Here is a 24,865-nt window from a genome sequence, read left to right on the forward strand (position 1 = left end):
AGCGCAAAAAATTATTTGATTTCAATTGTAATTTATTTTTAATTGTTCAATCTAAATAAGCCTAACAATATACTTAACTGGTTAGTCATTCAAGACCTCCAAGTAAATATTTGTAATGGCTCGTGTTGTATTTTTCCAGGACCAGCTGGTAAAGACCGCATAGTGTCCTTTACCCAGCGGCAAGCCGCGTATTTTCTTAGATATATCCGTGTTGAGCACTCTGTCTATAGTCACATACTTTTCCTTCTGAAAACAGGACACTAATATGTTGCAATATATACGTCACAGGATCTTTAAGTCTTACCAAGTAGGGGCAGGTGTGGTTCAGGTTGGTGTGACCCTCAATTAAGCCATACAACATTTTGGCTAAGCCATTATAGCGTGTTTTCCAGAAACGACACAAGTCTATATCGATGGCATATAGAAACGGCTGCCAGCTGTTGCGATTCCTGATCATCAACCTGAAACGGAACTTCAGCAATCGAAATGCTTAAAACAAAGTTCAGTTTGGTTTATCCGCTAGATACTTACGAAAAAGTCCTTTTGTAAAGGCTGAACCAGCTTATAGCGCACACTCATATAGTTTCTCAGACGATCCAAGTGCCCGACATAGCAATACTCTATTGAGCTCGTGCTCAGATCTTTGCTCTCGCATGTAATGTTCGTGAATCTCAGAAAACTGCCCTAAATGTGGCCTAAATAACAAACATGTTCTGAATAAATAAATCACGTTGAATACTTGCCTGCACATAGCCGAAATTTATCAGGCATATACACAATGTTATGGGCCAGACGACTGCGATGCTCAACTTGTCCATTTGATTGCTTTTGGCCAACTGCTTAATGGCAAAATGACACAGAAGCGAATTACCAAAATAGCCTAAGTTCAATTATAATATATTTTGTAATATATTTATTTCTTGCACAAACCCTACAATGTGACACCCTGTATATAAGTAGTTGAAGCGCCTGCGCCAAATGCGACGACTAAAACTGAAGCTAAAACCGTGTCAGCCGTCAGTCGACTGCCAGCGTTCGGGCCATAAATGACGCACCCGGGTCCGTACTTGGCTCAATCGGCGGCGCGTCAATAATATGCTTGCCCCCCAACGCAGCATAGACACGGGGTTCACTGTCATTGTCACAGACAACGCATAAAGGCGGAAACGGCCTCTATTCAATTGCAGCTAGTGAAAAATCGGTTGTAAGTTTTTAACATGCGTGAATACATTTGGTTGTGTCTAAAACTGTGCTAGTTTCTGTTGTCCTTATAGTTGTCTTGTTGGTGAGCATCATGGAGAAGTCGTTTTCGATAACGCCCTGGAAATATGCGCTGTTCACAACATGCATTCTAATTGCGGTAAGTTTTGACCTAGTCGTTGACCAGGCCGTTTGCACCAAATATCGACCGAAACATATTTCAGCACATGCATGAAAAAATAAAAATCGATATTATCATCAAAGCTGTCTTGATGGTAGCTATCAGAGATATAAACAGCTGCCAGCACTTGGCCATCAATTGCTATTAAATTATATCAATGTTTACTTTCGATCTCGTTTTGGCATACATGTGGTATACGTAATGCGGCAAAATGTTTGCATAATTGCCAGTTCGCGCCGAGCCCCACGGCATTTCATGCCCATAGTTATAGCTGTAATATTTTTAAACTGAACGAAATGCCGCCTGTCTTCCGACACTATTTACAAATGCACCGTGTATTCGTTTCTCATAAAAATACAAGATATTTCAATTTGTCTTGTTTGCTTCATTAACTTTTCACTGTGCTGCACAAATATGCTTTCCAAGCAAATATTCTTGCTTTTCTTCAATTCTCCTTTGTGCTCTGCATTCGTAAACGTTTTACTGCCTCTTACTGTTACTCATATGTTTCTGCACAGGGATTTGATTCAATCTCATGCCATTTTAAAATTCTTCTTTGTGCTGTATTCGTAAACGTTTTATCATATGCAGCGTCTGCTTTTATTTTTTTCAATATCAAGCGATTTTTGTATTCCTTCTTCGTGCTGTATCCGTAATGTTTTGCTGCGCTGTTGCTGTTAAACTAATTGAGATTACTTGTTGTCGTGACTTACACGATTATATTAATAACTTATATTCTTTTTCTCCTAACAGGGCTTTAATATACTCTTCTTCTCGTGCGGTGTTGTGACCTGGGGCTCTTCGGCTTCGGTCTACGGTGGCTATTCGTCTGCCCTCTGCGGCGCTCTTATTTTTGCTGTCACTTTCCTGGGACTTTATGTCGCCCTCAAGGAGTCCTATAAGTTCTCCAATTATGTGAGTGCCCATATATAGATCACATATCGTTTGCCCTTAACTCAAGTTTTATACATCTTGCAGTATATTATTTGCAGCATTTTGGCTAGCATTGTGCTGGTCATTTACTTTATCATCTTCTCAAGCATGAAAAGCCAGCTAATGTGGCGGTTCGAGGAGCGCATTAAGCGTTTGTTTGCGGAAAAAACAAATCAGAATGACACCATGCAGCCCATACACAGCCTGTTCCGCTGCTGTGGCCTGGAGGGGCCGCAGGACTATTTGGCCAAGGAGCATGGCGCCTTGCCGGCCAGCTGCTGTTATGCCTTCGATTGCACTGTGTCCAGGCATATCTATCAGGAGGGCTGCGGCACAAAGGCCATTCAGGGCTTGCAATTTCAGGCTGATGTGAATTATTACGCAGCCATTGCCATATTTGTGCTGGAGGTGAAGTTGGCTAATAAATATTTACTTAGTGCTAATTTAAACAATTATTTATTACAGCTTTTAAGCATGCTCTTCGCATTTCTCATGGGTAAGGCGCGCAAGCTCTTGAAGATCAAGGACGACGAGACACCCATTAACGAGGATTAGACCTAGCGCAGCATATTTGTAGTGCAATTTAGTTAGTTGTAACGCGCTTCGAGCCAAATTAAACAATTAAATTAGTTTAATTGCCGTTTTCCAATAAAAAAAACTACATAAACACGCGACGTACGCAGTTTGAATTTCGGCACCAATAAGAAAACAAATTCCAATTCCAGCAACTCGACAACACTGTTCAAAACGTGAAGAACAAAATATATTCAATGCCTATGTGTCTGGCATCATTCGGGCAGCTGCCGCCGATGCGATCGGTTGTGTATATTTTATATATATATACAACATACATATACGCCAATTAATTCAACATTTGGAATCTAGTTTGTCAGCATGGGCTGTACTTCCGGTTGCTTTAAGTGTTTCCTCAACATTCTCAACACGCTCTATGCGGTAAGTTAAAGAAAGAGAAAAGTTTGGCCAAAGAAATTCAATTTTCATCCGTCGAGTGACAAGATCTTGGGTATATGAATCGTATATTTCTAGCTGTGAGATAATATATAGACACCTCGAATTTTGCAATGTGTGTGCGACTTTGTATCCGAATTGTCCGAATTTATAGCCGGTTTTTGGTTAGACAGTGTACTTAATAGGCGGAAATACTCAAATGTGAGCGCTTATTTATATATGTAAGATACATGTTATAGCCAAGGGTTATAAAATGTTTATATTGTGAGATGTTTTATGTTTTTCAATAAATAAAGCTATATATATATATATAAAGCATAAGAGCTTGCAGGCTATAGTAAAGAATCTTAGGAATCCACAGCATAAAGTATATATATATATTCTTGATCAGCAATAGCTGCCGAGTGCATATAGCCATATCCGTCCCTCTGTTTTTATGTATACCCAGTGTATCTTTATATTAATTGTAAATATTTGTTGCAGTACATATGCCGAAGTTGATCGGAGGGAAAGACTATATCATAGACTTTTCATGCAATCAAATAATCTAAAACAGAGTTCTTGTCTGAAAGACTCAAAAACCCTCTACCAAAGTCTATAAACTGATTCAAATAGGGTCAATATATCATAAAGTATCTTTAGTAAATTAACTTTAATATAAGTATGAAAAAATTTCGCTAATGTATTCAATCTTGGTCATCCAGAAGCTAACTTGCGCTCGTTGTTTTTACTCTCCAAAAAAAAAAAATCCATTTTATTTCAAGTTAAGATAACCTGGATGTGCCACAAAATATGCAAATTAATCTGAACTTCTATAATTATCAATTATCTCTTTTATATAAATGTACAGCTCTTTGGCCTGTTGATAATAGGTATTGCCACGCTGAGTCTGAGCCAGGCGCCGACTGCATATATTATCTATCTGTATGTCATTGGCGGGGTTCTGTTTGCATCGTCTATTATCGGCTGCTGTGGCATCTGCCAGGAGAGTGTGTGCCTGACCACAACGGTGAGTGAACTTGATAAACAAAGTGCCAGAGGCCGTTGCCTGACTCGATATTCTATGTTAAATCCCAAACACTCAATACCCAAGTATGGATTCATCTTGTTGGCCTTGCTGATTGTGCAATTGTTTGGCTTGTTTGGGAACAGCTTCGATGAGGATTACATTAAACGCTATGCGGTCGAAGATGTCGATGTCAAATGGAAACTGGAGATGATCGAGCCCGGTGCCATGGATAAAATACAGCGTACCGTAGGTGAAACTTACTTCAAAATTCTCAAATGCCATTAATTGAGTTCTACATAATGTTGTCACACAGTACCAGTGCTGCGGACGCAATGGACCCGATGACTATGTGAGCATCGATCGTCCTACATTGCCGGACAGTTGCTATCCCGATGGCAAACGCAATATACCCTATTTTACCACGGGCTGCGTAAATGCCGCTGCCGATGAATTCTTGAGATTCTTTAATTATGCTGATAATAGTAAATGGGGCTCATTTGCAGTTACGGTGAGTTCCTTTTTAGCTATATTCAGATACTTTTATTAAATTTGATTAAACTCTACCGTTTCAGGCTCTCTTGTGCTTCTGTACTTTCTATTTGGTGCAACGTTTTCGCAAGGAACGCCAAAGATACACGTATCATTATTAAAACGAACTGATTTTCAAGCTCGTTCACAAACGCAAAAAGTGTATATTTTAACTGTCTGTCCGCCAGTCTGAATGCAAATTTTATTGCAAGCTAAGGACTTGAATTTTGTAGCCAGTCCCCACTAGGCACACTACAGACTCTATGTATCCCAACCTTTATAACATAGATCTCCTATAGAGATCTAAACATAAATCTGTATCTTCCTTGGATTAACAAAGCTTGAAGACCGATAGGAAAATCGTCAGAATCGATAACATTACAAAAATATTCTCAATTTTGGAGTGTGAACGAGCATTAAGCAGTCGGTTACAGCCGACTGCCGAATTCTTATTTGCTTATTGTGTTAAATTGTCTCAAATATTTACAACTTTTCGAATTGGAATATAATTTTTCAAAAAATTTGTCAACATTATTTTTAGACAATTACAAATAAACTGCTGATGGTAGTAAATGCACAGGGCAGTTGTATAATTATTATTAATTATCTATTAACTGATACATACCCCGGCCTGGCCTGAGCTGGCGTCATTCGGCTCATTCATCTTAACATTCCCAATCGACTCATGCTACCCATTCATGACGCAATGTGTTCGATAATCACAGCGCATTAGTTTCTAAGAGCCGTCTGATCGCCACAGCGAATCTTGCTCCCTCTCTCTTTCTCGGCTGTAACATCTGGCACATTGGAGAGCTGGCGTCGCAGCTATTTACCATAGACCCAGTTCCAGAGTGCACCACTTTGTAGCTCGTTGGCCGCTCAATCATTTAGCTCTCCGGCTGGGTCAGACCGCCCGGCTATTTGTTTATTTGTTTGTTTGTTTGTTTGGCTTCCGACATCGCTGGGGCTTTGGTATACAAACATACACACACATGTACACACATTGACATTTGATTTTGGCTTTTTTATTTTTGCTTTTCATGTTTGTTTACCGTCTTTTTGTTTGCACTGTGGTGCTCAGTGGTGCTCCGTGGTGGTGCTCCGCGTGCCACTGTGCCGTTTTGTGCTCTTTGCTCGCCAGCTTCGGGTCTCGGTTTCAGTTTCAGTTTCAGTTGTAGTTCGTACGCGACCGTCTGCGCTCACAGTTCTCGGCTGTAATTAAAAATCAAAAAAACAAAAATAGCTAAAAAACAAGTACATTGTCCAGTTGTTGTTTTCTGCTATTTTGTTCCGACAAACTGTTGCACGTGTCCACATTTGTTTATATACAAACATTATTGTAACAAATTTGATTAGTTGCAATCATGGGCTGCGCTACGGGCTCCATTAAATACTCATTATTCCTATTCAATGCATTATGGGCGGTAAGTTGTAAAAGTTTTCAAATGTTTTTCAAATGAAACATCTGGCAATGGCAAACGTGAAGCATTGCATTTGCTATGCCAAATTGGCATAAATGTTTCACATCAGGAAAAAGAAAAAAGAAGCTAACAAACCTTTTTGTAGCTCTACCTAACACCAGATGATATCATCTTGTATATGCGTGCTTAGTTCACGACTATTATTGTTAGTCTAAAAAAAAAACACATACATGCGCGTTTTCTAGCGCTCAGCGAGCGGGCGAGTGTGTGTGTATGCGTGTGTGTGTGAGTATCTGTGTCTATTGTCTGTGGCTTTTTGCATTCCTTGAGCCGCTTGGAAAGCTTCTTTGTTAACAAGCGACCAGCGACAACGATGTCATGCCTTCAGATTTAGTATAATAATTAAAAACCAAAGAAAAAAAAAATCGTAATAGAAACCGGATTAGAAAACACACGCGACACCAATGTCAACACCTGGCGATGAAAGCAGCTCCATTTGCCTCTTTTTGGTGCTCAAAACCACAAATTGGCCAGAATATTGTATTGTATGATGATATGCTCTCATATTTCATGACATCAGCTCTGATATTTCCAATTATATCATGCATCAGAAATAATGAATTCTAACATTGGCGGAAAAGCTGCAATGACTGATGGAATATATGTGAAGAGAGCCCTCTGAAAGGCTAAGAGAAGCAAATCTTTGAGGTCCTTGGTAGTTAACTTAGCCAGTCATTTGCTGCTAAAATGACGATATGCTGACATATATCATGACATCAGCTCTGGTATGTCCAATTAGATCATGCATTGGCAATGAATAAAAGTATTAACGGGAAATGTGTGAAAAGAAGCCTCTGAAATGCTATAGGAATCTAAAACTTTGAGGTCCTTGGTAGATAAATTAGCCAGTCATTAACATAGAATTATGAGAATTCAGATTCAAATCTCAATATAATAGAAACAATAATTTGTTTGCCTCTCAGTAGAAATGGGAGGGCGTTTAACCAAACGCCCACTTTTGAATGATGATTCACTATACTGAAATCTGCCATTCTATAATTTACGCTCTCCATTTGCCATATTGAACATTTCAGATACTTGGTATATTGGTCATCGTGTTTGGCGGCCTTGGCTGGGGCGCCATGCCGCAGCAATATGCCATCGGCATCATGGTACTGGGCGGCATTATACTGTTGATATCGATGTTCGGCTGCTTTGGGGCCATACGCGAATCGTCGCGCATGCTCTGGACGGTGAGTATTTCAATAGATACGAGTTTTGCAGAGTTGGGATAACACTTCTCTTCTTTGTTTTGTAGTATGTGTCGCTGCTTTTGGTGCTGCTGGTGCTGATAGCCGTCTTCATCTTCTTCAATACCCGCGACGTGTTCAAGAGGTATGCAATGCAAACGGTGGAGGATCATTGGCAACTGGAGCTGACCAAGCCGGGCAGCATGGATCTGATACAGAAGACGGTGAGTGCTGGCTAACTAAAAGTGTTTCCCAATTTAAAGTTAACTCGTTTGCATAGTACTCCTGCTGTGGACGCTATGGAGCCGGCGACTATATTGCCATTGGGCATAGAAATAATACAGTGCCCTCGAGCTGTTGCAAGGGCAACAACTGCCTGAACCCATTGAATGTCTATACAGATGGTTGTCTGAGCAAAGTGGAGGCGGCCTTTGCCGATGAGGCCAGCACATCGCGTTACTTTGAATGGGGCCTGCTGGGTTTCGATGTAAGTGCCTCCGCCGTCAGCTGCCCGAATGCCTCGCGCTCTAACATTTACAATTTGTCTGCTTTCAGCTGATAATACTCGGACTGGCGATCATACTAGCCATACACTATTCAAATCGCAGACGTCGCTATAATTATTAATTTTATATTTAGCCAGAACTAAGTCAGTCGAATTGTACTCCTAGTACCTCATCTATAAGTGTCACCAATGTACCTACTAATGCAATCTTTGAACCGCACAGAGCGCCATGTGTTCACTTGCCAAGCAATCAAATGAATTAAATATAAACTTAGCTCGAATAAACAATTGCAATCGCTTTCATTTTTCGACATCTAGCCATCGCATTTTGTTCCACAGTGCAAGCTCTTCAAATCAATTAGGCAAGCCAATCGAAACGTGGGGGTAAAAAAGCCAAAAATTATCGAACTCCCAATGACGACACGCTTGATTAAGCTCTCTTGCCCATCTGCGAGAAGGCAGCTGGCACAGCTTAGCCCCCTAAAATGATATCTACAATATTTAAGTTAACACCCATGGCCAAGGCCAGATATAAAGAGAAAGTGGGGAAGAGAAAGGGAAGAAGACCGAGAGGACTGCAACTTTATCTAGACAGCTTATAGTAACGACCACAAATGCTACAAGCTTTAAAATATATTTGAAATAAAATTAAATTTATTAAACTATGAATTTTTAGATATAGAAACATATGTAAAAATGTACTCATCCAAAACTCCACATGTACACACTCAAATATTTCCCATCTTTTAGATGGAGGGGACGGATTATTTGCAGCACAGCGAAATGTCTTCGATTGGCATAAAATGCTCGCACACACGTGCGCACATACATACATGCTTGCATGCATGTGTGCATACATACATACATGCTTACATGTACACATGCACACGTGTATGCAGGCATTTATACATGCGTACATGTGCATGCATGCGCATGTTTACATGCGTATATGCATACATGTTTACTTACGTACATACATACATACATACTTACATACATACACACTTACATACACACATGCATACATACATACAAACATACATACATGCGTACATGCATACATGTAAACATACTTACATACATACATACATACATAGATACATACACATACACACATACATATAACATACATACATAGAACAAACACGACAAAAAAAAAAACAAGACAGAAAAAAAGACACGACAAAAAAAAACATTCACACAGCCTGAAACCTGCGTCGCTTACTTGAGTTTTTGAGAATCGAGTAGAAGGGCATTAAATATAATCTCGTTTACTTTAAATTGGCAGCTTAACGGAAAGCAAACTGGCTCCGTGCTTGTTATAAAAGAACTTGTGCATATATATTTTAATATCTTGGCCATTTGTAGAACAATCTCGATGTCCTTTGGCTAATCCTGCAGATTCGACATATGCAATTAAAAGGACGAAAGTCCTTTGAACAGGACGTGTGTCCTTGAATGCTGATCGATACATTATTTTTTCGTGGTCCTAATGAAAGATGTCCTTTGAAATTTTGCAAGGATACGGTTGACTTGGAAAAATATTTCCAATAAGGACTTTCTTTCCTTTTGCCATATTTAGGTCAAAAAATTATGCTTGCGTATGCGCACAAAGACTGAAATTGCCTGATCCTCAGATGAGACTCGTATATGGCCAAATTAGCCATATTTCGCAGGCCCTACTCAATTCACATCCCCAAAAGTCTGCAGCACGAAGAAGAAGAAGCATCTATTCCGTTTCACAATATGACGTATTGAGCGATTGACAGTGACGTCACATCCGAGCAGCGCTCATCTGCGCGAGCGCATTGGCGCTCTCTCTTAAGATGTGACTGTGTTTGTGTGTGACCAATGGCCACTGCTGCGCATGTGTGTGTGTGTGTGAGAGAGAGAGAGAGTAATTGTGGGTGAGCGGGCGTGTGTGTGTGTGAGTGAGTCGTTTTGAATGTTGAAAATAACGAACTTTTTTATTTGGATTCAGTTTGCAAGCAAACGCGAAACGCGCCAGTCTCTGAAACGGATTCGAGCACATTTGAAAAAGCATTTACTTTGTTATTTCGAAAACAAACAACTGCGCTTTGTTGTTTTGGAAGTCAAAAGGTTAAGAAACTTCGTGCTGTGATATTTGAGTGTGTGTGTAAATTGAGTACAATTTCATATTCCCAGCTAATTATGCACAATTAGTAAAAATAAAAATAAACATAACTTGAAAATTTCAATTCAATCCAATTGAAAGTGATTTTAATGCATTTAATTTTGATGAACACTATTTAGTTTTGTAGTAAAATCTGATTGAATTACTATTTGTGTATATTAAAAGTTTGTTTTCAATTTTCAGCTTGCCAAAGTCAATTTTGAAAAATGGGCTGCGCCATAAAAACCGTCAAGATTAGCTCCATTGTGCTGAATGCCATTTTGGCGGTAAGTTTTGAAAAAGCAAAAAACAAAAAATGTATATATAACAAATAGAGAGAGCGAATTATGCAAATGCACACACACACATGCACAAATTGTTATTTAAATATTTCAATGACATTTATTATTTCACTGATGCATTCAATTCAAAAAAAAAAAAACAAAAACAAAAAATAAAAGGAAATAAACCACTTGCAAGCATGATGTCATATGCCCCGAGAATGAAAGCGAAAAGAAATCAGTTTTTGGGCAATCTACCGGATTTAACCATATATATTTAATAAGGCTAGACCGCAGTTCTGCAAGATGCTAGAATATTCAAAAATTCTCACATGCACATGGCCCCAATGTTATTAGCACCCCCCTTCTCTCCCGGTCCATCTCTTCAGTAGACAAACCCACGTATGGCCACTTATATTTGGCCATGTTGTATTTTTAATATTTTGTCATTTGTCAGTTTCACACACTTTAGCCACGTCGACGACAGGTCTTTGGCCAATACACACACGCATCGCAACAGCCCCTTGACTACCCCTGTCCCCGCCCCCTGAGATTTGCCCCTGTTACCATAGCTAGCATGTTTACACTTGCAGCTTTTGGTTTGTTTTGACTGGGCCGGGGAGTCCAAGTCTTGTGCTCGCAGGAAACGGACACCCTGCGCCCACAATTGCACCAGTTTCTGGCTGTCGAATGATGTCATCATGGCACACTACACTTACTTGTAGTTTGACCTATATAGCGTTATCCGAATCCAGGCATAGGCCTCAACCTCAACCCTCAATGCCAAACGGGGTGTGTTTGGCGCAAACAACACCCCCGGCCGAATGTAATCAACCAATTGACTGTCTTCAGACAAAGAACAAATATAAAGTGAAAAGCTCTCGAACATTAAATACCCTAGCACGCATAAGACAATTTATGATCATTTGACCGAATGTTCCTAGCCATGACTCAGACTGTTTTACAGATCAGAAGTAAAAATATATATATATAGACTTAATGTGGTTGTAGGTGTCTGCTTTGATGTAAGTCGTAACAAAATTTAATACCCTCTCTGCTAGTAAAAAAAGTAAAATGTAATGTTATTGTCGTGGGGTATAACAGACCAGGCTATGCTCATGCACAGTCCAATAACATATATTCCAATAAATTTACGATTTGAGCCTCAGGAGTTTATGGTTGAACTTCAAAAACGTGAGTATATTTTCCAAGATTCCAAGCGAGATATACTCTTTACAAAACCAATATACTCTTTTCACTTTGATGAACGAGTATAGAAATCATTCAAGTGACGCGCTCTGCGGTTCTGTGCCACATATATGGTATCTCTATATACCACATACTTATTTATATATATTTGTATCATTTGACAAACCTCAATTAATGTGCCACAAATTGCAAAAAGCGTTTCGATTTCGACTCAAACTCAAATTATTGCACTTGGACCTTGTTTTCGTATCCTATATAGTATATATTGTCAGATGACTCACCCGGAGAATTTCCAGTTTGATATGTTGCGTTAATCTTACAGCTCCTCGCAGTGGGTGCAATCGGTTGGATAGCCGTCAATTCGGATACGGAGAGCGAGGAGTTTGTTATCGCCGCCTATGTGGCCTGCGCGATAATTGTGCTGTTCGCCTTTCTGGGCATATTTGCGGCCATACGCGAATCGGTCTGTTTGACCGCAACGGTAGGGTTCAACTGTGCAGCTGTTGCATTTATAGCGAGTAATTACTGTACAATACTATCTTCCTTTAGAGTGCTGTGTTTCTGCTGGTGCTGGCCATACCGCAAATTGTGAGCACCTGCATGTTCTTGCATCAGTTCGAGGTGCAGAGCGCCCAGCAAACCGTGGAGCTGGCCTGGCAGGCGAACAACATGGACGGACTGCAGCAGAAGTACGAGTGCTGCGGCAAGACCAGCGCCCAGGACTATGTCCATCTACGGCAATCGATACCGCCCAGCTGTTATGCCGATCTACAGCAGAAGCCGGAGCACCTGTTTGTCGAGGGCTGCATCGAGAAGCTGCAGAGCCATTACGAGAGCGACAAGCGGCGCTTCATCATTGTCTCCTGGGTGCTGGTGGCCTTCGAGGTGGGTGTCCACTATATATTGAATATACAATTATATATTGAATACTTTAATAATCGTGTTACCAATTGCAGCTGTTGTGCTTTGTGCTGGCCGTCTTTCTGGCCATCAGTTTCCGCAACAAACAGCGGCGCATGCAATTTTAATGGCCAACTGTTGCGGCAGGTGACAAGTACAAAACGGGGGCAGGATGTTAAGTATTTGATTTGTGCTCCGCCTATTCGAGCATAAATCTTTATTATTAATCAAAAAAAAAAAAAAAACAAACCAAACAAAAATTATATGCATACAATTCATAAGCTGCAAACTTTACTTCAAATGCTACAAACATAAGCTAAGTACTTAGTTAAATTATAATTTATAATTTATTTTAACTGTTTATAAATCAAATAAAACTAAATATATATCTGTGCGTGCATTCTAATAAATAAAAGCGTTTGTTTTGGCTTTTTGGGATTAAGTGAGGCGAAATTTATCAAAAGTTCTTTTTGAAAAACTTGTTGAGAATTACAAGGAATAACTTTTGGCTAGAAGAAGTAGCTGGTTCTGTGGAGCAAAAAATAACTTATATTTCTATACGAACTATATGCTATAAAGGTGCGATGCTCATAATATTTGGTTCACGAGAGGAACACAGTCAAGCTTGCCATATAAGAATTTGACAATTTTGTTTATAACCAATTCGTATGCTTGCTATATGATAAAGTAATTCGATCTGGCCGCATGAAACGAATTCAATGCCGTCAGAGTTTAAAGCGAATTTTTATAGCCCTTATTATGGTTCTTTTGTAAAATCTCAAAATATTGCGTATACCACACGTGGTGCGAGCGCGCACTCAACTACGATTCCCGTTTTCAAAGATACAACAAAATTTGGCGTGTTTATAAATAGAGCGACGTCACATATTCAGGGCCAACAAGAAGAAAATGCGTACGAGCCGGGCAAAAATGAAAATATGCGCTGGCTGAGGCAGACAACTTGTTGCTCATCTGGCAGCCTCATACCTTAGCTACAGACACATGTAAATATGTATTTGCGTCTATTTGTCAAATTTGTTTTGCTTTTTTGGCATGCGTTTTGGCCAAAACGAGGGCTGGCTAATTGGTAAACAAGGCACATAGTTTAGGGAATGCCAAAACTGATGCGAACTATCGAGTGTTGCCGCTTTATGTGATATCTTTAACTAATTGAAATGTTTATATATAAGGAAATGGAAATTGAATTTTTTACTTTTGCATATTACTAAATAAAATATTAAGTGAGCTCTCAAGTGACGGATTATGTTTATCTTTGTCAGCGCTTAAACCGTTTGCGAATTACAAATGAAAATTTCTCTTATCGCTTGTGAACATATATTAGCCGTTTATTTAGTGCATTTGATTAGATTTAACAACACATCTATCAACTCTTAGTGCTTCTTCTTGTGTTGAAGCGTGTCTGAGCGGAAGTTTTGGGTAGAGCTCATGCGATAGATGATTGAATCCCTGCCAGGATCGATATTGACAATTACATAGCAAATGACTGCGAGCGAGAGCGCATATGCCAGACTGAACCACACAACAATGTTGCATATTATCGGATAATCAAAATTATTGAATTTTTTGAACGGATTTGGTGAGTTTTGCGATTTATTGCCATGTCGCAAGCTGCTTGCAGACATCTGCTTGTCCGTGGTCTGCACGAAAAGCAAGGTATTGCTGATATTCCTTGCAGCGGCCAGGAGATCTGCAATCGCTGCGGCGACCAGTTGCTTGGCCTCAAAGAGTATGGTGTATTTGGTCACCTTGGCAATGCGATCCAGCGATAGGCGAAACACGATCACCTGCGAGGAATTCAGCAGGCCGCTCAAGTTCCCGGTAATGGCATTCATATAGCCGACCTCCTCGAGAAAATTCTGATGGCTCAGATAGTCGCGGGGGTTTAAGAAATGTAAAGGCTCGGCCATGGGCACGTCCTGATATCCGAAATAGGACTTGTACGTTAAGACACCCAGATTATGATTAATAAAATTGAAATCGTTTACTGTGCCGGGCTCGAGCTGTGCAATGAAATTATCAATCGAATTCGCGGTGTCCGAATCGAGCAGTTCGTATACCATGTAATTGCCCGGCGTTGCCACACGATAAACTCCCTTCACGTGGACAAGAATCACCGTTGTCTGGTCCAATTGAAAGGGATCCTTGATGGTCAGGCCGGTCCATTCGGATTGGCCAGTCACACTATTGCCCAATGCAGCCAGCAGTACATCGCCCACGTAAAAACTCTCCAGTGAATCGCTGCCGGTGAATTCCATTGACATTGGACTTTGCAGCACGCTTAACTCGCCGATGCCACGCACCAGAGCAATGAATAGCGAAAACGTCAAGAAATCGGACAACATTTTCAATAGTTCGAATATTTGCTTAGCTTATTATAGAACCTTAGAGAAAGAAGTTTCTCCCCACCTACTTGGTTTCAACCAGCTGAATTTTGCCTTAAGAAAAGGTTGCTTGGTTTCCTTGTCCTTATCATATCCTTATCACAGTATCATTTACAAATGGCATTTTGCTGCGCACTTTATCAATGAACGCTCACGTACGTATACTATATAGGACAAAAGCTCCTTTTAAGGTTAAGGGGCGGGGCAAAAGCTTTGTCGACATGCTAGTGACATCATACCACCCACAAATGCTCCGCCAAGAGACTGAACATTAATAGCACAACAAGTATTATGGTCATAGGTTAAGCTGCTGAGCTCACAGATACCCTTTACTTAGGACTTTTTCAAGATATTTTAATGTGTTTCTGTTTGGCGCTCTTTTCGTGGTTGCTTTCCCACTTTTAAGCGTAAGCATGATAAAACCCTGATGAAAGTAGCAACAATTTCAGGAGCTGCCTAAACTCAGTCTAAATATCAAACATTTACAGAGTATAGCAACAAGAAGAGTCAGCAGACGAATGTTGAATTCAGTCTATCAATCTATCTAACTGCTTTGAACATTTACAGGGTATAGCAACAAGAAGAGTCAGCACTCGAACGTTGATTTCTTAGAAGAAGCCACCAATAACAAACAGCGAGCCGAATGTCAGACAGTCGGATTGCCGTGCTGTCTGTGTGGTGTTGTTGGCCTTTTTGGGGCCGCCATAATTTCAAAATAAATGCGCGTCGTTTAGTCGTAGTCCAACGTGTCTGGCAAAAGGGCTGGAGCTGGAGCGCGTTTATTATTTACACCACATATACTAGTTGTTTTTTTGTTATCATACGAACGAAAGTTACCGAAACGCAATTGGACGCACTATCGATTGGTTTGCGTTGCGAACATGGCCAGTCGTGTATCCTGCCTGAAAGCCATACTCATCGCACTGAATGTGCTGCTATCGGTGCGTATGCGTAATATTCGTATAAGTTATTTCCTGTGGCATTGCACAAGACGTTCACGGCCCGATTGATTTGCAGCTGGTTGGCGTCACATTGATTGCACTGTCCCTATACGAGCTGAACAACGTCACGCCGGGCAGCTTTCAGCATATCGCCATCGTGGTGCAGATATTTGTGGGCTCTTTTGTGGTGCTCAGCTCCTTGCTGGGCTGCTTTGCGGGCGCGCGCATTTCGCTGGGACTCATTTGGAGCGTAAGTTTGATACAAATAACCGGCGTCGCACGGTTCGTAGAAATAATGTATTATAGAAAATTTGCAAGTGTTAACAAATTTTCAATGTAACGCGCGGCAATTTCGGAGCGGCTCAAATCCGATTATATTGAAACCCAGGTTATATTTTTATGCCTTTTTAGTACTTCCTTTTAAATTTCTTAGTTTTGCTTATTTCATTTGGAATAATAGCAAAACTATATGAAATTTAAACCAGCGACCTTTGGCTTGGAGACAGAATTATCAAATTACCCACAAACTTTTAAATAGATATTACCTAACAGTCTCTCTATACCCTGTAGTTTGTCAGCTGCATGCTGATATTGATCGGCTTGCAAATCTATATAATTGCGGCTGCCCATCTCACGGACTATGTGGAGCGTGCACGTGCGGATTTCCTAGCTCTCTGGTCAGATCAGCGACGCAACGTGGAACGCATTAGCTATCTGGAGCAGAAGGTAAGCCGGCGGAGTACGCTAAACAAATGATTCACGCATTCCTTTTCGACACAGTACACTTGCTGTGGCCAAAGCGGGCCACAGGACTATATACTCCAGGGCTCCGGCTTTCCGCTCAGCTGCTATGGCCATAAGGAACGAGTGCAGAGTCAACTCTTCAGCGGCGGCTGCTTGGACGCTGTGCAGGCACATGCCACAGACAATGTCATTAACGGGCTGATCATCAAGTGGTTGCTGTTTATGCTCGAGGCAAGTTTTCAACATCGACCTTAACATCATTTCAAACAATAATTTATGGCTGGCTTAGGCGGGCCAAGAAAAGATTTTGGAAAACATTTCTTTATACCCTTGTGGACGATAGAGTATAATCATTTTGTCGCGCGATATATGCGGGGTCATAACAATATATATATATCATTTATAGAGTATATAGAGCCTAGTCGATATCCCTCTGTCTGTCTGTTTGTTTTGTTGCAGAAAGTATATATGTTAGATATCTATATTATATCACTTATTTAGTAGTTGTATATATGGATAACATAGGAACGAAAGGTAGAAAACAGTTTGAATGAAAACTCACTTTTTGTAATTAGAAGACTCCACTGAAGGACTTTTTAGCTGTGCGAAGTTCTTTATTCCAACATCCAATCGGAATCGCATATTTATATAAAACAGCTGCAATAGGAAAAATAGGTTATTTACTTTAATTCTAGAAATATTTAATTATTTATAAGTCAGTATAATATAAGGCCTCACGAAAATTGAAACCCCATAGATATATATCACACATTTTCTGCTCTTCCATAAGGGTATTTGATCTTCGGTGCACCGAAGTAAGTGATTCGCTGATTTGTGTTTTTTTTTTTTGTATTTAAACAATTTCACCTTCTGTCTTTCATCTGCACAGCTTTGCGCTCTGGGCACAGCCACCCACCTGGGCATCACCGTGCGCAATAAACTGCGGCGCGAGCGTTTCTGAAAGGTTTGCCCCTCCCCCCATTTAATCAATAGCTCGTAGTGCAATTGAAACTTAAACGTAGCATCTATAAGTGTTGGCATTTTACACAAGATAAATAAATAAATATTGTGCAAAACGTTTGCGAACAAAAACTTACTCAGTTAATATAATCCGTTTAAATGCTATAAATCTCTTCCTATTTGAATAGTTGTTGTTGTTGTTGTTGTTGGTGTTGTACATTTTCCAAACTACTTATAGCCATGGCATATCTAGTATAAGCGGCTAAGTGGATAGATATATGGGCTGCCTATAAAGATGAATATATATATATATATAGAAATACATGTGAAACGATTCGCAGTCGCGGAACGATGCGGCGTTCGGGGCGAGGGGCACAGCTGTTGGGAATTGTGTCTCTTGAGTAACGACCACAGAAAAAAAAGAAAAGAAAAATAAAAAAAGCACTCAACGCTTTTGTAAACATTTCGCAGTTTTTCTTCAAACTGAACGAGTTGAGTTCTCTTGGCAGCCGAAAAGCATTAACAGTTTGGGCCACGAGACGCGCGCGTCTTCATGCGGATTGGAGATCGTACCAGAGCGAATGCCATATAAAAAACATAAAAAAAAAGACAAAAAAAAAATAGTATATATATATATTAGCATAAATTAAAAACGATTTAGTAGCTGCGACACGCAATGCCCACACTGCAGGTGTGTCTGCAATGGACCGCGGTGGTGTTCAATACATTTACTTTGGTAAGTTTTCATAAATCCAGTTAGCCGCTTTGTTTTTTTTTTTTTGTGCATAAACATATTTCGTAAATAGGCATATGAATTAGGGCTATGCTGATATATGTACGCTCATTAGCATTTATACGATTTTACTCAAGATATTCCATTAACAAACAGCTCGCCGCTTGACTCACGGTGCGTATGAGTAATTTGCTCATTAAGCACTCGATTTAATGCTGCACACACACACATATATATATAGCCTATATATATGCTGTTAAATCTCATTAAATTTTCAATCACTTTTCACGCTTTACGTTTTAATTGTTGCTATTTATTTACATATTCTATATGGCCAATTTGGCAGCAAACAAATCTCCTGCCTCCGATGCGATGGCCAGACAAGATGTCATTTTACTTATTTTTAATTATTGCTAACATTTTTCGCACAACAATTTTAGTGTGTGTGCGTGTTTGTGTGTATGTGTGCGTGTCCGGCGGGGCATTTAAAAATAAAGCCGAAAGTAATTTCATGCGTCTGTATTTGTTTTTATTTTGGTTTCTGCTGCCTGACAAAGGCAGCCAAAATATTTGATTTTATTTTGTTTTTTATATTTTTGGCCAGGCTTTTGTTTTTTAATTTGTTTTTGTGTGACGCGTTGTTAATTCACATGATTTTTTTATTTTCCCAATTAATTTCACTTTTATGTTTGCACAGCTAATTGGCAGCCTGGCCGCCCTGGCTGGCGTCTATGAGCTGCTCTATAAACTGGACGAGGGCTCCGCGGATCACATTGATGCGGACAAGATCATGCAGTTGGCCATGGCCGGTAGCCTTATATTGGCCGCTGTCATCGGCTGCTCGGGCGCCTTTTTGGGCTCCATCAAGGTGCTGGCGGTGGTAATTAAGAAAATCCCAAATCAAAAAAGCGGCTTTTGCTAAATTATTGTGATTTACAGCACTTGGTTCTATTGGTGTTGCTGATTGGTGCACACGTCTATCGCCTGGCGCACTACAATGAGTCCAAGCATGTGGATGCCACGGAGGAGTTTGTCATGGGCGTCTGGATGAAGGAGCTGGTGCGTCCGGGCGCCATGCATCAAGTGGAGCGCAGGGTAAGTCCATGTTCGCACAAATGTTAAACATATCTGTAACTTCTGTTGTCCAGTACGAGTGCTGCGGTGACAAAGGCTTCTCGGACTACACCAGCCTGAGCATGCGTGTGCCCCAGAGCTGTTTCCATACCAAGGACGGGGTGCATGCGCTCTATCCCTATGCCGAGGGCTGCATGACAGCCGTTAAACGTGCCCATTTGAATATCTATCGCTCCGAGAGATGGGCGCACGGCGGTCTTATTGGCTATGAGGTGAATTATTAGCTGCAGCTTTTGATTTAAAAATATGCATCCTTTATGTGCGTTTGTTTATCTTTTCAGATTGTGGGCATTATTTTGGGCATAACGCTGTGTTGTCAGCTGACCACAAAAACACGCCGTTACGCGTACTAGAACTAAGATTTATACGCTGCATTTGCTAAACTACAATAAACGACTTAACTGCTATGATCCATAGAGATGCTATTCAAATATTGTCCAGCAGCTGGGCTCGCGAGCCCACATGATTGGCTCGCGGCTCACGGCGCACACCTGGCGGCACCTGTTGTCGTGCCCGTCGCTCGCGTTGACGCAGCTTGTAGAGCAGACCGCTGAGCGCGATGGTCTGGACGAGTATAAAGATCTGTGGGTATGCGCATTTGAGTTACTAGAAAGATCAGTGAACTGGCAGCTGCGGGTGCCGCGGCTGCTGCTTACCTCAAGGCCAATGATGCACCACATGAATAGCTTATCGCGCTGCTGTATGTGGTTTTGGTTGTGGTTCAATGTCGCCTGGCAGCCGCGTGTAAAGAGCTTGTCGTCGGCAGCAGCAAGCTGATAACAGCTTTTCGGTATGGGCAAATGCAAAGACTTGTAGTCGTTGGCGCCGTTGTAACCGCAGCATTGCTGCTGCTGCTCATACTGTTGCATCAGCTCCGGCTGCTTATCCAGGCCATGCCAGGCCAGCGTCAGCTCCAGCTGCTGCCAGGCGCCGCTATAGCGACTATGCGGCTGGTAGTTGTGCAGCTGCAGATACTCTACGCCCAGCACGATCAGTATGAAGCAGGTGAACTGAAATATGAGACAGATTAGCATGAATAATTCATGAATGCATAGACTCACAATTAAATTCACGCTTAGCAGATCGCAGACCAGGCCATAGCAGCCGAATATGACTATGGTGCAGATGGTGGCGCCCAGCACGAGACTCTCCACAAAGTATGTATGCTCCGGCGTGTTTGGCTGTGCCATTTGCAGGCCCAGGCCAGCTGCGACCAGCACACCTATGGCCAGTAGCTGCAAGAGATAAGATTGAGTTAATCATGTAAGCTAAGCAAATGGCAACACGCCACCTTACCATATAAAGCAGATTGGACAAGAGTCCGGTGTACTTGATGGTGTTATAGCAGCAGATCATGTTGCGAACGCGAATGCGACAATCTGCAGCAGATGCTGCAATTTTAAAGCGGCTGCAAAGCTGATAATCTACAGAGACTCAATATAGTATATATATGAACATGTATTAAAGGTGGAGATAGCACAGTGACACTTTCTACATTATTTCTCATTCTTTTTATGTAATTTATGAGCCTCTATTTAAAGCGGCAGGTCGCTGTTTTAAATGTCGCAGCTGAGCTTAATTTTTTAATATTTGTTTATTTAATTTGTTAGAAAATTAAAGTGTCATAAAATGTTAAAAGTATTAAGTAAAGTACTTGTTACTTTGCGACTTAAAATTGCCTAAAAAATTTGACTTAATAAATATGACGTAGAATTGCATAGAGTACCATTCACGTTTTTTGTGCAGGGGAGAAAAGCTCCCAGGCAAACACTCAAAACAATTCTTGTGGGCGTGTCAAGGTGTATGTGTCAGTGTGCGTGTGTGTGTGTGTGTGAGGGGGCGGGTCGTTAAACAATTTCAATAAATATCACATTGTATTAGATCGCTGGCAGGGGGGTTTTTTTTTTGTGTTATCTCGTTTTGTCGTTATCATGTTTTCGAAGTTGTGTTTTTACATGCGCCACGGTAGCGGTATGAGTCCCCATTTCTGTGTTATATCCTTGAAGTTGCACTCCATGGTAAGAACCACTTTCTCCACCTTTTGGTTGCGCGCATTTGTGGCCGATTTGAGCGTCAGACAGAGCTTTGTCTCGCGATGCGAAATCTGTTGTGTCTGTAATGGAGATTTGCATGTAATTAATCGAAAAGTCAGGCCCGACGCCCACTGATTACTCACATCCATGTCATAGGTCCACTGTTGACTTGCCTCGGTGGCGCATTGCGTCAGCATCACATTCGAAGTCGTTGCGTTCCGATTTCTGAGCAGCTTGAGCGCGCCCGCTTTGGGCGGGCGATATGTGAGGCAGACATTGTCGTTGGTCATTATCTGACCCTTGGGTGTAATGACAAACATGTCCATCGTCTGTGCGTGCGATGTGCAATCGCCGACTGTCACCGGCTGCAGCGTTGAGCGCGGCACATCGTCATGCAGCGGACGCAGGCACTTATCGCGCTCCAAATCGATCAGCGACATAAATTCCTCGGCTTTGTTGTCGATCTCCTCGAAGGCACGCTTCCAATCCCTAGACAGGGCACGTCCCGGCAGGTTCTTCATGTGCTTACTGTACGCCTGTGCGCATTCCGTTTCACCATCCAGCCAAATGATTTTGCCAAAGAAACGATCCGGTGCGGGAAAGAAGTGCTCCGGCCAAATGTTCTCCAGATACCACGAAAATGGCTTGCACTTGAGTTTCTCGCGCAGTGCCAAGCGCTCCGTCACATTCACCTTGTCCCGCGCGCTCAGCGATAGACCGGCCGTGTAGAGCATCACAAAATATTGCCAGTCGTCCATCCAGACGGTGGCAGCACGTGCCAGATTCGCGGTGAGTACCTCGCTCATGCCGCCCGGGAACGTGTACGGCGTGCTGCTGCGGAATATGTGGCCCACATGGGAGCAGGGACTAATCTCGATGCGTCCGCCGCACTGCCAAATGCGAAAGGACATTTCCACGTTCTCACCGCCCCAGATGCGCATTTCGCTATCGTAGGCGCCCATCTCGTAGAAGTACTTGCGATCGATGGCAAACAGGCCGCCAGCCATGCCCGGTGTGGCTATGGGCGCTGTGCTGTCCTTGGGCTTAACGCTGGTCTGTCGTTTGCGATCCGAGGAGAACCAGCGGAAGCTTAGCTGCCAGTTGAAGGCGCCCCAATGATTCTCAAAGGTTTTCGTGTAGCTAAAATTGTCGTCCGATATGATGTCTATCACCGGGCAAATGACCACCTCGCGCGATTCCTTGATGCGTGCCAACAATGGCTCCAGCCAGCCACGGGAGCACTCACAGTGCGCATCCAGAAAGGTGAGCACATCGCCGCGCGCATGCTGCGCGCCCATGAGACGAGCGGGCACCAGTCCGCTGCGCTCCTTCATGCGATACAAACGCGTGGGCACATTAAGCACCTTGATGTAGGCCTCCAGTTGGCGTTTCAAAAAGGCTGTGAATGCAGGCAGAGATGGTAAGAATTTAAGATTAACTAAGATTCAATAGAGACTTACAGCGATCGCTGGCATCGTCCACCAAAATGATTTCCTTGAGCAGTTGGCGTGGTGAGCGATTTATGACGCTGGTAATGGTGCGCAGCAGCACGGACCAGGCCTCGTTGTGGAAGACAATGATCACCGAGGTGCTGGGCAAGCCATGGGCATAACGTTTATCGCGACATCTGGAAATGGCAAGACGTGTACACAGACAAATTAAGAGCATATTAATAAAGCTAAACGCACGACTTACTCATTCGTTCTGTAGTCCTTGAGCGTTCTGTTGAGGGGTATGCGATCGCTGGCCAAGATATTAAAGCTGTTTAGCTTGAAGAAGCGCTGCATACGAAAACGATCGCGCGGCGGTATGACCACGGGTCGCCCATCGGCGCCCTCGCCCTGTTTAGGCTCGAACTGGTTGATGTTGTAATCATCTGCAAATGTATGGTCATTGAATGTTTTTTATTTTATTTTAATTTTTTTTGGGTTTTTTTTTTTTGTTGTGGTTTAATAACCTGCAGTCATATTGCCGAAGATGTCTCCCTTGCCAATATAGTGGGCCACAATGTTTTTGTACGGCCAGAGCGAGCGTCGTTTGGGCGGCGGTTTTGGATGACTTTGCACGTTGAGTGATCCAAAAGTGAAGAAAAAAGACAAAAACATAAAAAAAAAACACAAACATGCAAACAAACAAAAGATGACAATGGCAATAATGTTGGGCATTTAACAATAAGACAAGCAGCAGCAACAGCAGCAGCAGCAAAACAAGTAGAAATGCCGTAAAAAAATGCAAAGTAGCCAGCAAAATCGAAAGCAAGGCTGGAGATGAGAGATACCCGTCCAGCCAGCGGCCCACTCAAGTGGAAACAACCACAACGCCGGCAGCCACTTGCAACACCAACCAGCCAGTGTTGGCAATTCAGCTATTTTCTAGCTCAATTTGGCTAGCTTCAGAAGTCCTCAGCCGCTTTAGCTAACTTTGGGCAGTCAACCAAGCAGCTGCCAGCTACTTTTAGCTTTTTTTTTTTTGTATTGGCTTCTTTTTGGAAGTTGCCAACACTGCAACAACAACAACAACAACTGCTGCTGCTGCTGCTGCCTTGAAGGAAATTATGCAATGGGACGAATGCAGCGATGCGCGGTTGAAGCCAGGCTTGGTTGCAATTTCGTGGCAATTTTCAGTAAGACTTTTGGCACACACTCCATTTTCATAGATAACAATAGAGCTGATTATATTTCAATTACTCACCGCGGCTCTGCGTCAGTGTTCTGTATACTTGACACATATAAATTTATGCTAATTGCAAACATGAAGAATGCAAAAAACAACAAGAACAGGTATAGAAGCCAGAGCTTCTTTAGCTGCTGGAAGCGCAGACCCATTTTGACGAACGGCTGTTTGCTTTTTTAATTTTTTTTTTGGGACACCCGTGTTTGCGCGCACGTTGTTGTTGTCTGCTTCAGCTACGCTGTGCTAATGACCGGCAACAATTTCGAGCCCCACTCTCTTTGCGCCAAACTAAGCGTTGGCCAAGAAAATTGATCTCTTGTTTGTTGTGGCCAGCGTTGAACTTGGCCACGACCAATGCACAGTCCAGTTTAAGCACTTCGATAGCCGCGAGTGCGTCTCCTAATGTCCAACGCTACCAAATGCGTTATGAATACATGCTGTCTGCTGGAATCTCATCTTTTTAAGCGGAAAACTAGTTGAACGCGCTGCGAATTTCCTGTTTTTTTCTATTCTGCTAAAGGTTGTAAACAACATATCGATAGGCAATGCGATATATTGTGGCGGTCGCTCGATAGCTCGGGCGCGCAGATGGCAGCACTGTGTCGCAGTACGCAGATGAAACCGTGAAAGGCGCGCCAATACTTAATTAGTTTGCAATATGCATAACAATTTTACTGAATAAGGTGTTCGTAATTAGGTAATAGTTAGATTCATTTATGCATTAG

General features: G+C 41.9%; 9 protein-coding genes across 11 annotated transcripts; 6 read left to right on the forward strand and 3 right to left on the reverse strand.

The window, feature by feature from the left end:
- Positions 1-109: 109 nt before the first annotated feature.
- Positions 110-20,944, reverse strand: Tsp42Ep (Tetraspanin 42Ep). Of its 2 annotated transcripts, XM_002059931.4 has the most exons (8): positions 20,731-20,944; positions 20,496-20,669; positions 20,091-20,444; positions 17,705-20,016; positions 17,170-17,264; positions 11,902-12,516; positions 5,873-6,032; positions 5,034-5,787 (listed from the first exon to the last, which is right to left on the reverse strand). In XM_002059931.4, exons 1-4 carry the CDS (start codon positions 20,788-20,790, stop codon positions 19,861-19,863), a joined length of 744 nt encoding a protein of 247 aa, XP_002059967.1. In that variant the 5' UTR covers positions 20,791-20,944; the 3' UTR covers positions 5,034-5,787; positions 5,873-6,032; positions 11,902-12,516; positions 17,170-17,264; positions 17,705-19,860. The 2 variants fall into 2 exon arrangements, with proteins under 2 accessions (XP_070065850.1, XP_002059967.1); XM_070209749.1 differs by lacking the exons at positions 17,170-17,264; positions 17,705-20,016; positions 20,091-20,444; positions 20,496-20,669; positions 20,731-20,944 and adding exons at positions 110-246; positions 305-461; positions 532-684; positions 744-839 and having other exon boundaries at positions 5,446-5,787; positions 11,902-12,041.
- Tsp42Ej (Tetraspanin 42Ej) lies at positions 1,022-2,988 on the forward strand. Its single transcript, XM_002059924.4, has 5 exons — positions 1,022-1,204; positions 1,275-1,360; positions 2,135-2,296; positions 2,360-2,722; positions 2,780-2,988. Exons 2-5 carry the CDS (start codon positions 1,295-1,297, stop codon positions 2,867-2,869), a joined length of 681 nt encoding a protein of 226 aa, XP_002059960.1. The 5' UTR covers positions 1,022-1,204; positions 1,275-1,294; the 3' UTR covers positions 2,870-2,988.
- Tsp42Ek (Tetraspanin 42Ek) lies at positions 3,103-5,397 on the forward strand. Its single transcript, XM_002059925.4, has 5 exons — positions 3,103-3,268; positions 4,134-4,292; positions 4,377-4,538; positions 4,606-4,800; positions 4,865-5,397. The coding sequence occupies exons 1-5, from the start codon at positions 3,209-3,211 to the stop codon at positions 4,940-4,942; spliced, it is 654 nt and encodes a 217-aa protein (XP_002059961.1). The 5' UTR covers positions 3,103-3,208; the 3' UTR covers positions 4,943-5,397.
- Positions 6,031-8,284, forward strand: Tsp42El (Tetraspanin 42El). The gene is made up of 5 exons (XM_002059926.4): positions 6,031-6,244; positions 7,336-7,494; positions 7,560-7,715; positions 7,772-7,978; positions 8,047-8,284. The coding sequence occupies exons 1-5, from the start codon at positions 6,185-6,187 to the stop codon at positions 8,116-8,118; spliced, it is 654 nt and encodes a 217-aa protein (XP_002059962.1). The 5' UTR covers positions 6,031-6,184; the 3' UTR covers positions 8,119-8,284.
- On the forward strand, positions 9,983-12,801 carry lbm (late bloomer). The gene is made up of 5 exons (XM_002059927.4): positions 9,983-10,096; positions 10,335-10,417; positions 11,943-12,101; positions 12,170-12,505; positions 12,577-12,801. Exons 2-5 carry the CDS (start codon positions 10,358-10,360, stop codon positions 12,646-12,648), a joined length of 627 nt encoding a protein of 208 aa, XP_002059963.1. The 5' UTR covers positions 9,983-10,096; positions 10,335-10,357; the 3' UTR covers positions 12,649-12,801.
- Positions 13,912-14,883, reverse strand: LOC6636395 (ATPase H(+)-transporting accessory protein 2). Its single transcript, XM_002059928.1, has one exon. The coding sequence runs from the start codon at positions 14,881-14,883 to the stop codon at positions 13,912-13,914; it is 972 nt and encodes a 323-aa protein (XP_002059964.1).
- Tsp42En (Tetraspanin 42En) lies at positions 15,596-17,711 on the forward strand. The gene is made up of 5 exons (XM_002059929.4): positions 15,596-15,863; positions 15,940-16,113; positions 16,434-16,589; positions 16,644-16,838; positions 17,497-17,711. Exons 1-5 carry the CDS (start codon positions 15,804-15,806, stop codon positions 17,566-17,568), a joined length of 657 nt encoding a protein of 218 aa, XP_002059965.1. The 5' UTR covers positions 15,596-15,803; the 3' UTR covers positions 17,569-17,711.
- Positions 18,167-19,851, forward strand: Tsp42Eo (Tetraspanin 42Eo). The gene is made up of 5 exons (XM_002059930.4): positions 18,167-18,303; positions 18,998-19,180; positions 19,240-19,395; positions 19,449-19,646; positions 19,716-19,851. The coding sequence occupies exons 1-5, from the start codon at positions 18,244-18,246 to the stop codon at positions 19,785-19,787; spliced, it is 669 nt and encodes a 222-aa protein (XP_002059966.1). The 5' UTR covers positions 18,167-18,243; the 3' UTR covers positions 19,788-19,851.
- A 65-nt stretch (positions 20,945-21,009) lies between the features above and the next one.
- Pgant3 (Polypeptide N-Acetylgalactosaminyltransferase 3) lies at positions 21,010-24,665 on the reverse strand. 2 transcript variants are annotated; one of them, XM_002059932.4, is made up of 6 exons: positions 24,159-24,665; positions 23,425-23,525; positions 23,163-23,343; positions 22,928-23,094; positions 21,611-22,866; positions 21,010-21,547 (listed from the first exon to the last, which is right to left on the reverse strand). In XM_002059932.4, exons 1-6 carry the CDS (start codon positions 24,290-24,292, stop codon positions 21,386-21,388), a joined length of 2,001 nt encoding a protein of 666 aa, XP_002059968.1. In that variant the 5' UTR covers positions 24,293-24,665; the 3' UTR covers positions 21,010-21,385. The 2 variants fall into 2 exon arrangements, with proteins under 2 accessions (XP_002059968.1, XP_070065841.1); XM_070209740.1 differs by lacking the exon at positions 23,425-23,525.
- Between the last annotated feature and the right edge of the window lie 200 nt (positions 24,666-24,865).

Source organism: Drosophila virilis, chromosome 5 (genome assembly GCF_030788295.1).
Source record: "Drosophila virilis strain 15010-1051.87 chromosome 5, Dvir_AGI_RSII-ME, whole genome shotgun sequence".
In the NCBI taxonomy this organism is placed as follows: domain Eukaryota; kingdom Metazoa; phylum Arthropoda; class Insecta; order Diptera; family Drosophilidae; genus Drosophila; species Drosophila virilis.

Excerpts from the sequence above, each read along its gene's own strand:
- Pgant3 (XM_002059932.4), bottom strand. The coding sequence starts at position 24,292 with ATGGGTCTGCGCTTCCAGCAGCTAAAGAAGCTCTGGCTTCTATACCTG. Across the intron at positions 23,526-24,158 it reads AACACTGACGCAGAGCCGCG|TCATCCAAAACCGCCGCCCA; the intron begins GTGAGTAATTGA and ends CAACGTGCAAAG. Across the intron at positions 21,548-21,610 it reads AGTGGACCTATGACATGGAT|ACACAACAGATTTCGCATCG; the intron begins GTGAGTAATCAG and ends TCTCCATTACAG.
- Tsp42El (XM_002059926.4), top strand. The coding sequence starts at position 6,185 with ATGGGCTGCGCTACGGGCTCCATTAAATACTCATTATTCCTATTCAAT. Across the intron at positions 6,245-7,335 it reads TATTCAATGCATTATGGGCG|ATACTTGGTATATTGGTCAT; the intron begins GTAAGTTGTAAA and ends TGAACATTTCAG. Across the intron at positions 7,495-7,559 it reads CGTCGCGCATGCTCTGGACG|TATGTGTCGCTGCTTTTGGT; the intron begins GTGAGTATTTCA and ends TTTGTTTTGTAG.
- Tsp42Ek (XM_002059925.4), top strand. The coding sequence starts at position 3,209 with ATGGGCTGTACTTCCGGTTGCTTTAAGTGTTTCCTCAACATTCTCAAC. Across the intron at positions 4,293-4,376 it reads GTGTGTGCCTGACCACAACG|TATGGATTCATCTTGTTGGC; the intron begins GTGAGTGAACTT and ends TCAATACCCAAG. Across the intron at positions 4,539-4,605 it reads TGGATAAAATACAGCGTACC|TACCAGTGCTGCGGACGCAA; the intron begins GTAGGTGAAACT and ends GTTGTCACACAG.
- Tsp42Ep (XM_002059931.4), bottom strand. The coding sequence starts at position 20,790 with ATGATCTGCTGCTATAACACCATCAAGTACACCGGACTCTTGTCCAAT. Across the intron at positions 20,670-20,730 it reads TGTCCAATCTGCTTTATATG|CTACTGGCCATAGGTGTGCT; the intron begins GTAAGGTGGCGT and ends TATCTCTTGCAG. Across the intron at positions 20,445-20,495 it reads TGCTAAGCGTGAATTTAATT|TTCACCTGCTTCATACTGAT; the intron begins GTGAGTCTATGC and ends CTCATATTTCAG.
- lbm (XM_002059927.4), top strand. The coding sequence starts at position 10,358 with ATGGGCTGCGCCATAAAAACCGTCAAGATTAGCTCCATTGTGCTGAAT. Across the intron at positions 12,102-12,169 it reads CGGTCTGTTTGACCGCAACG|AGTGCTGTGTTTCTGCTGGT; the intron begins GTAGGGTTCAAC and ends ATCTTCCTTTAG. Across the intron at positions 12,506-12,576 it reads GGGTGCTGGTGGCCTTCGAG|CTGTTGTGCTTTGTGCTGGC; the intron begins GTGGGTGTCCAC and ends TACCAATTGCAG.
- Tsp42Eo (XM_002059930.4), top strand. The coding sequence starts at position 18,244 with ATGCCCACACTGCAGGTGTGTCTGCAATGGACCGCGGTGGTGTTCAAT. Across the intron at positions 18,304-18,997 it reads TGTTCAATACATTTACTTTG|CTAATTGGCAGCCTGGCCGC; the intron begins GTAAGTTTTCAT and ends ATGTTTGCACAG. Across the intron at positions 19,647-19,715 it reads GCGGTCTTATTGGCTATGAG|ATTGTGGGCATTATTTTGGG; the intron begins GTGAATTATTAG and ends TTATCTTTTCAG.
- Tsp42Ej (XM_002059924.4), top strand. The coding sequence starts at position 1,295 with ATGGAGAAGTCGTTTTCGATAACGCCCTGGAAATATGCGCTGTTCACA. Across the intron at positions 1,361-2,134 it reads CAACATGCATTCTAATTGCG|GGCTTTAATATACTCTTCTT; the intron begins GTAAGTTTTGAC and ends TTCTCCTAACAG. Across the intron at positions 2,297-2,359 it reads CCTATAAGTTCTCCAATTAT|TATATTATTTGCAGCATTTT; the intron begins GTGAGTGCCCAT and ends TACATCTTGCAG.
- LOC6636395 (XM_002059928.1), bottom strand. The coding sequence starts at position 14,883 with ATGTTGTCCGATTTCTTGACGTTTTCGCTATTCATTGCTCTGGTGCGT.
- Tsp42En (XM_002059929.4), top strand. The coding sequence starts at position 15,804 with ATGGCCAGTCGTGTATCCTGCCTGAAAGCCATACTCATCGCACTGAAT. Across the intron at positions 15,864-15,939 it reads CACTGAATGTGCTGCTATCG|CTGGTTGGCGTCACATTGAT; the intron begins GTGCGTATGCGT and ends ATTGATTTGCAG. Across the intron at positions 16,114-16,433 it reads CGCTGGGACTCATTTGGAGC|TTTGTCAGCTGCATGCTGAT; the intron begins GTAAGTTTGATA and ends TATACCCTGTAG.